General features: G+C 46.2%; 1 protein-coding gene across 5 annotated transcripts in view; it reads left to right on the top strand.

Annotated features, from left to right (window-relative positions):
• Positions 1-9,345, top strand: part of Ptk2b (protein tyrosine kinase 2 beta) — a 127,470-nt gene that overhangs the window by 64,177 nt on the left and 53,948 nt on the right. For all 5 annotated transcript variants that reach the window (XM_031362842.1, XM_031362837.1, XM_031362839.1 and 2 more), the window contains exon 2: positions 6,042-6,282. In XM_031362842.1, coding sequence (XP_031218702.1) covers positions 6,079-6,282 — 204 coding nt within the window. In that variant the 5' untranslated portion in view covers positions 6,042-6,078. The remainder of the gene's footprint in view (positions 1-6,041; positions 6,283-9,345) is intronic.

The following is a 9,345-nucleotide window of genomic DNA, read 5'->3' as shown; positions in this document are numbered from 1 at the left end:
AACAGGTCAAAGGCAGAATGAGCCAAGAAACTGGAGAATACGGATTACTCTCAAAGCATAAGGGCAGGCTTTCCTAAACACTGCCGTCCGGTGATTCTGCTTCGGAGCGTTTGGGTAATTCATTGCAGATTGCTGTCCATGGAAGGGAGTCTGGGCAATTTTTATGTGTTAATAGAGATATGGGCACTGCCTTGTGGGCTGGGGTCTTCAGACTCAAATTCTAGGTTTCCATTCTTAGTTCTTATGGGACCAATGGAGACAGTCTCCCAGGGAAGGTCAGGATTGTGTCTGGGCTGGTAAATGCTGCCTGGCACATTTGTTACTACAGAGCTTTATGTCACCTTACCCTTGGGGCAATACAGCCTTTGTGTATGTGCACCTGTGTGTGTGTGTGTGTGTGTGTGTGTACACCTGTGTGTGTATGTGCACCTGTGTGTGTGTGTTTTAAGGTTTTTCTAGACTCTATAGTCATTCTGCTAGTTTCTCCTGCAAATGTGTTTTCCCCGGGACAAAATGCAGAACAGAGGGGCCCACATTAGGCTAAAGGTAAAAGCGGATCATGGGTAACCAGAATGACTTGGCTAACATATTTCTGTTAGTGCTTTGTGGGCCATGAGCTCACTGGACTAGGGGAAGCTGCTGAAGATAAGAAATCCACATCCTCTGGGCTTACAGGCAATGACCAACTTGTCAGCCAGTGTGGGCTGTTGTTGCTCAGAGGTAGACCATTAATCATGGTCAGGATTTGGAGACAGCGTAGCGTGCTCACTGTGCTAGACACTGTTTGGTCAGGTTGGGAGATGGGTGGGGCTCCCAAGTATACTAGGTTGTAGATTCTCATTGTTATACATGCATATATACATAATAATACACACATAGATACATATATACATATACACATATACATATATACATGTATATGATTATGCCTATACATACATATGTACATATATACACACACATATATACAAACATATACACATATATACATACTCACACATGCATACACACAAATATATACATATACACATATACATTCTTGTTTTTAAGAGTAGTTTTGGGCTTACAGCAAAATTACAGGAAATGCAAAGAATTCCCATAATGCCACTCATCATCACATGCACGGCTTCTCCCATTACTAATCCCATACTGATTCCATTGTGGCCTTCTCTGTCATTTAACATAGGAGTTTATCCTCCCTGTACTGTCTACAAGACAGACAGGAGTATGAGATCCTTGCCTACCATTATGGAATCACAGTGAACATTTCCATTGTCTGACCATACTCTGTGCTCTCCGTTATACCCTCCCAATCGCCTCACAGCAACTTCTGGCCTTAAAATTATCTTTAAACTTTTGTTTTTCCACAATTGGAACCACACAGGATGTACATAGACTCCTCTTTTACTTAAAAATATTCATTTAGCTGTATATGGGACCCACTCCTTGAATCTCAGCACTCGGGAGACCATGGCAGGTGGATCTCTGTGAGTTTGAGGCCAGGGTGACATACACATTGAGACCCTGTCTCAAAGAAAAAAATATAATCACTTTAGGTTCTTCCATGTAGTTCATAGCTTGACAACCCTTCTCTCTTTGTGCATACATGCTTGCGTGTGTGCGTGTGTGTTTGCAGATGTGTTCCTATACATGAGGGTAGTACATACATGTGTGGGAGGATGCATGTACCAATGCGCATGCACATATGGAGGCTTGAGACAGCCTTAAGTCTTAACAATGTAGTATAGTTTACCTTCTTTGAAACAAGGTCTCATTGACCTGGAACTCACCGAGTTGGCCTGTAAGGCCCAGGAATCTTCTTGTCTCTGCTTTCCCTAACAATAGTATGATAAATGCATGGCACCACGCATGGCTATTAAAACAACAGCAGCAACAATTTCAGTTCTGGGGATAGAGCTCAGGTCCACGAACTTGCATGGCCAGCACTGTGCAGTCTTTACCCAGCCCCGACTCTTCTCTTCAGTGTGAATAAGAGTTCATTGTGTGGAAATCAGTTTGCATATCCATTCATCTCAGCTCATTCCACCTTTTGGCAATTACAGATGAGACTGCCATTAACCTCCATGAGCATGTGTTGGTGTGGCTGTTAAGTTTTCAAATACTTTGGGTAAATACTGAGGGAGAGGATCCCTTGATGATGTGCTAAGAGACTGCCAGGCTGTCTCCTAATACTGGCTGCCTCGTTCACGTTCCCCCGCATTCTTATTGCAGTTTTCTTACCATCTCTGTGTTTTGAATGGAAAGCGAAGCTCTGCTATAGGAGCAGCCGTAACAGTGCAGGCTCAAGAGTATCTGAAGGTCTCATTCCACTTTGCCCTGGCTGTGTCTAGGCCTAGGCCTCAACCTTCTGCTTTATCTCCAAGCAAGGATTGCTGCCTCCACAATCTTTAGCACTCAGTGACACAACGACAAATGACCATGGAGTGTTCCCCAGTTCTCACCGTTGGATCTTGAACTTTACCAATACATTAGGCCTATTTAAGTATTCTCTCTTACTTGTCCAGCATTTCAGAGGCATCTGGGGTGTCTAGGATGTGCCTACTGATGTTGCAGCCCTCTGAATGAAGAGGCTACCCTAGGCCGAAGGGGCCCCTGATGGGATCCGATCACTAAAGACTCTCATGCACACCCTGCTTTCTTCATTACAGATGCTGAGGGGTTGCCTTTTGTAAACTGGATGTGGGTTGAATGTCCTTTCTAGCCTTGTGTCTGTGTTCCTACCAGCATGATACAGCATCGTTGCTATGCCAGGTCTCCCAGTGGTCACCCATGGGTCCAGCCATTGGCCTTCACTGTTAGGACACTAGCATTTCTGTTTTGATTGGTTTGTGCTGCTATAACAAAGCACCAGAGATGAGCTGGCTTCCAAACCCAAAGCATTTGGAGGCTAAAAGGCAAAATCAAGGCACCAGCATGCATGGTCAAGTCTGCATGAGGTCCCCTTCCCAGGTATGCATTGTTACCTTTTGCTGTAACAAAGAGAGGGTGACAAAGCTCTCTTGGGTCCCTTTTAGAAGGACACTAATCCCACTCATTGAGCTCTACATCTCAACATTTCTACCCTCTCATACCAGCACCTTGGGGGTTAAAATTTGAGCATATGAATAGTAAGGGACTCATGCATTCGGTCCATTGCAGATAAGATCAAGTCCCTGAGGTTGTGTGTCATAGATCATCACTCCACTTCCCCCCTCAGATACCTGTCTCCGAATCCACCTTTGTGAAAGCCTGGTGTACAAATTACCACATACAAGTTGAAGCCCATCAGGCCAGCACTTACTGGATTACATGCAGTTGCTTGTTTGTACTCCTGACTAGGGCTATGCTATTCAAGGACAAAGTGCCCCCCTCATCCTCTCAGTCCTAACGTGCCATTGCCACCATCCCTCCTGGGTCCCCTCAGGCCTTGCTACTTCAGTATTCTCCCTACCTCCCAGCTGCCAGCTCTGCATCTTCGCCTTAGGGCTTTCTGACATCTCCCTGTGCAGAACTGCCAGGAACTGCCAGGAACACTGAGCATACGAAGTGGAGTACAAATACACCCAGACATCCCAGATATCTCTCTGAGTGAGATATGGTCCATCCTGGGCTCTCCAGTTCCCAGAAGATTGAAATTGGGCTTGCCCAGGTTTCAGTACTTGGCACACAGTCCTCTTTTTGCCTGTCTTTCCTTCAATGACACATTGTTCTACACTCCTGGGAGTGCTTCCTGCAGATACCCCTCAAATAACTTCTGAATTCCTATAGATGGAGAAGAATTCATATGGATTGCTACTGTAGGGTGGAACACAAGGGCCCAGTATACATAGAGAGAGTGGTATGCATAGAGAGAGAGGAAAAGAGAGGTATACAGAGAGAGAGGTATGCATAGAAAGAGGTTTACATAGAAAAAGATATACATAGAGACAGGTATACAAATCCAGATAGACTTCTAGAACACATGTTCTCCTCTCTGTCAGTCTAGTCCTAAGACGTGCCCACCCTTGTGAGCTCAGCCTTGTGCCCCCCCTTTCTGCCTGCCCCGACCCAAGAGACATGTCTTCTTTCTCCCTGAATTCTTACAATACCTCCTTTGTCCCTTCCTAAAACATATCTCCTCTGTTCTTGTTGTTGTTGTTATTGTGTGGGTATATACACAGGTACATGCAAGGCATGTGTGCACATGCAGGTAGAGGTCAGAGGTAAAATTTGAATGTCTTTCTCATTCAGTCTCCATTTTTTTCTTGGAGACAAGATTTCTTGTTGAACTGAGAGCTCGTGGATTCAGCTAGACTGGCCAGCAAGCTCCGAGACTCACCTTTTCCTCTCCACAGCCCCTAGTGTTGGGATTATAGGAGCACATCACCACACTTGGATTTTATGAGGTTACTGGGCATCTGAACTCAGGTCTTTGTACTTTATTGACTGAGCCATCTTCCCAGCCACTACCTTATTGTTTTGTTTTAAAGGAATAGTTCCTTAGAGTAATGACTATTCAAATCTCTCCTGGTACCTGGATCAGTATAAATAAACAATCATACATTGTGTTCTGCTTCTAAAACACTTAACTAAGTATTTGTATTGTGATTCTGCCAGCTCCATCATTTTCCCTCCTGACTCCTGGTATAGGCAATTCCCCCCACCCCTAAAAAACCATGCTCATGTGAGAAGGTACACCTTTTATCTCTAAGAATAAGTCTCAGACCTAGGGTTTAGCTCATTCTAGAAGTAGCTGGATGCTTTTTGTTTTGAGACAAGGTCTTCCTCTGTAGATCAAGCTGGCCTCACACTTATGGTAATCTTTCCTCGGCTTCCCAAGTGCTGAAATGACAAGTGTAAGCCATCAGGCCCATGCTTAAGGTGATTGTTAGAAAAATTATTGGAAATTAAGACCGTCTAATCCTCACCACAGATACATTCAATGCCAGCACCAAGGACAGGACTTGGGGGTACACTGGTGACATTGCCAATGCATAATTACAACTTTCCTCACTTCTTTTGGACATTCCCCCACTTTAAATTTTATACATTTATTTATGTATTTTTAGTGTGTGTGTGTGTGTGTGTGTGTGTGTGTGTGTGTGTGCCCATGCACATGTGCACACGCAGCAGGCACCCATGTGGAGTACAAACCACTCTCTGGAGTAAGTTCTCTCCTGCCACCTTGTGGGATGGAGGATGGAGCTTGTGGGATGGTCAGGCATCTCTCTGCTGAGCCATCTCAATAGCCTAATCCCCTCCTTGATAGTTCTGTTGGGTGCAGAGGCGAGGTTAAGAAAACTGAGATTCAGGCTGAATTACAGATTACAAGGATTCTTAATTTACTCCTGTGTCAGGCCAGGCTGTTCGGGGCAGGCAGTGTGCAGAAGCTCAGACTAACTCCATCTGTCTTGCAAAACAACTTTCCACCCTAAATTGTAGGGAAATAGCAAGGGGCTTTCCCCCGATACTCTACATGGTGAGATCCTATGACGTCCAGGCCTCCTTTGTGAAAACTCTAGCCAGTACTGAGGTTGTCAGCAGACCAGTCAAGTTACTGGCCTGGACCTGATCTGAGCACTTTATCATCTTCTCTGTACATTCTCCTGGGGCCACAGATCCCCAAGTTCTGTTTCTTCTCAGATTTTCCTCTCCACTCCTGTTTCCCTTCTCCTATTTATCACAGCCTCGCTCCTTGCTTTTTCTACTCTGCTGTGTCATGCCACAGCCGCCTCCTCTCACAGCTGCTTCATATGCTAAGTGTGGGCCTCTTGCCTGGGAGCCCATGTCGAAGGAGAACAGGGAAGGAAATAGGGCTAGAAGACAGAGCTTGCGCGCTCGTGAGCGAGTCTAGATTATATACCTGGATGTTTTCCCCACTGACTCCCATGCGCCACAGCCTTCCGGTCGGAGGCAGCTGGAGGCCTTTGCAGGGAGTTTTCAAGATTAAGAGAATGGGCTGTTGTACCAGTCGTGGATCTTGTGGGTGTGCCAACCTGGGGGATGGAGGCACGTGGCTTGCAGGAGCTCACTCTGTAGCTGTCTCTCTGTTGTCTCTGCAGGACTGCGATGTGCCGGTCCTAGCTGCAGTCTGAGAGGATGTCTGGGGTGTCTGAGCCCCTGAGCCGTGTAAAAGTGGGCACTTTACGCCGGCCCGAGGGCCCCCCAGAGCCCATGGTGGTGGTACCAGTGGATGTGGAGAAGGAAGACGTTCGCATCCTCAAGGTCTGCTTCTACAGCAACAGCTTCAACCCAGGGAAGAACTTCAAGCTTGTCAAATGCACAGTGCAGACGGAGATCCAGGTAAGTGTGGAGGACTCTGCTCCTCAGCTGGTCCCCCTCCCACTTGCTGGACAGATGAGCAACCATCCCTGAGCCTAGCAACTTCTTCTAGCATTGTCTGCACAGGGGCAGAGGTTGGTATCAGGAGAAACGTTTTCAGTTTGCTGTACTACCCTCCTCCAGCTGTGCATGCAGCGTTACACTGGCCTGTCTTAACTTGCCTTTACTGAACACTTACTATATAAATCCATGTGGTCAGTTTCTCAACATACATGCTAGCGAATTCTCCCATGAGGAGGCACAATGGGGACATACCCATTCTCTTCCAGAACATTCCTTCATAGATGGCCCTCAGACGATTGCTCTGGAGGGCTCATAATTTGAACAAAGGAATTGGGTGCCTCGGAGGAAGTCTCCCCAGGTCCAAGGGAGTTAAATTGGCCCTATGTCAGTAGCCCTTCTAAAGTCTCAAAAACCTATGTCCACTGGTGACTCCTTTCATCAGTGCTGTGGTAGTCCCGGCTGCCAGGTCACTGTGTTGTAGCTTGCACTGTGCACACTGCAGCTGACCCACCAGAACAGGGTGCTTTGATGAGCATGCTGGCTCTTTCAGTTAGCATCCTTGCTGCTGTTGGGTAGACTCCTGTTTCCCACAGCTGATCTGATTAGGGTCCCGCTTGCTCCCCGAATGATTTCTGATGAGAGAATGTGAGTGTGTGCAGAGTAGGGGGCCTTTCCTCTGGCCTCTGCTGACACTCAAGCCTTCTTTGGGTGTCCTATTTCTGCACATATCTGATGCCATCCACCGCCAACTCAACTCGTTTGATTTCTAAAAATTAACATGATTTCCAAGTAGTGAGGGGCACCATACTGCCCAATTTTGATGACAAACGTACACATCTAGCTATTTCCACTAGGATGTGCTCTGTGGATGTGTTGGAGGACAGTCGGGACTGAATGAAGTCAGGGTGCCACTATCCATGGGGGAAGAAATGGTGGAGAATGGCTGGAAGGCTGTTTTAGTGAACAAACAGATTTCAAATGTGGCACAAGCTATATAATTCTAAGTATCTAAAGGAGAGATGGGCACAGATAATGGAAGTGTAGAACACTCAACCGTGGGAATCTGGAGTTAAACGGGAGCTAGGGAACGGCATATTGTTGCTGTTTGCTTGGTTTGGTTTCTAAACAGTGTCTCACTGCATAGCCTGGATTGGCTTCATATTCACTCTATAGCACAGACCAATCTTGAACACATGAATGCCATACCCCAGCTTTCCAAGTACTAGTATTACACATATTCAGGCTCTCACACATAGTTCTTAGGCAAGGAGGTCTTCCTGGGGTGGTGTGATGGGTCTGTAGTTACTTAAGGGCAGAATGTACAACAGACTATGAGTGTCTGAAGAATTCTCTGAAGGGGCACAGGGACAGAGTGAGTAACAAAAGAGTGATATAAGTCTCTTCTTGGAACTTATACCCAAGCCTTTTGGTTTTTCCTGCTTGCAATGTTTCCTGCTGTCGAAACGTACCCTTCTAATGCCGTCCTGTTATTACAAGCTGTGACTTTAAAACCACCTGGGCTAACAGTCATGTGAGGCTCCATCTGGGTGGCTTATGTGGGCTTGGATCTGAATGCTTAAGGAATCTGTGTGCACATTTCCCTCAAGAGGACCGTGCCCACCTGTTGCTTTGCTATAGGGACTCAAGATGACAAATGAAGAGAACCCAGCACATAGTGGGTCCCAGGGTTCCACAGAGAAAAAAAAAAAACTCAGTTTTTTTTATTTATCCACTTACCTGTCTTATTTTCAAACTTAGACAGTAACTACATTTGTATTTTAAAATAGCATACAGTGTTCTGCAAGGAGTTTGCCCTGGGGCTGGAGAGTATGGCATAATAGATTACATGCCTGGTGTGCACAAGGTCCTGGTTTCTATCTCTAGTACTATAGAAAGGAAGGAAGGCTAGAAGGAAGGGAGGGAGGGAGGAAGGGAAGGAGGGAGGGAAGAGCTATAGAACCAGAAGGAAGGGAAAGAACCAGGCTCAGAGAAGAGGTTTATGCTCAAAGAAGTGTGGGAAATGCCTGTTTTAACAATGCTGAAGGCTGCATAGCAGCTCAGTGACAGGGCACTGGCCTATAATTGGGAGGCCTTAGGTTCTCTCCCTAGAACACACCTCCCTCAGCCCTTCCTGAAAACCATGAACGAATTCTTTTGCAGCAAAACTTCTCAGAACCCTCCGTTTTACCTGATGAGGGGCCACAATGTGGTACTTTTTGTTTGCCGAAAGGAATTCTTCTTTTGTATGCAGGACCTGTTGATTCTCTGGCAAGCCTTCCAGGACACATTTCCCCCACACCCACTCCCACCCCCACCCTCACTCTGCTCCAAAACAGAATGAAATAGACTGAGAGAGAAAGGGGAGTGGGCTATGGGCCGGGAGGTGATAGTTACTAGTAGGACAGAGATGTGGATTTGTACTAACGGAGTGTTGGGGAACAGAGATAAGTTGATAGATCTGCATGAATCAAGAAGATAGAGTCAATAGAAACTGATGATTAATTAAACGTGGGAGGGAAGAAAAGAAAGGAGACAAGGATGACTCAGACTCTGGCTTGGGCAGCAGAAGGGGTACTGGTACCATTCATTGGGACGAGAAAGGAAGTCCAACCTGAGATTCCAGCTTCACATGTGTTCTATTTGAAGCACTCTTGAAACAACCCTATGGATGAACATGGTCCTGCAGCTCAGATAGATGACAGGACATATATGAGAGGATTTGGGTGTCAACCTGCAATGGAGGCCAAGCCAGAGAACCAGGCCATCAGTGAAGGATGAGGAGAGCAAGAGAAGGATTCAGCTAGGGTAATCAGGGAAGCCAGACAGAGAGCTGGGAGAGAAAGGGTAGTTAAAAAAAAAAAAAAAAGCCACCAATAGAGGTGGGGGCGAGGCCCAGAAAGGAATGCTTATCAGTGTGGGATGCTAAGAAGTTCTCAGATAAAGCCAGAAATAGGTTCACTGACTTCAGAACTTTCAGGACTACATGTCATGGATGGCATTTTGCTGGGCAATTCCACCACA

This window comes from Mastomys coucha, unplaced genomic scaffold, assembly GCF_008632895.1.
Source record: "Mastomys coucha isolate ucsf_1 unplaced genomic scaffold, UCSF_Mcou_1 pScaffold9, whole genome shotgun sequence".
In the NCBI taxonomy this organism is placed as follows: Eukaryota; Metazoa; Chordata; class Mammalia; order Rodentia; family Muridae; genus Mastomys; species Mastomys coucha.
This window is presented reverse-complemented; position numbering and strand designations above follow the sequence as displayed.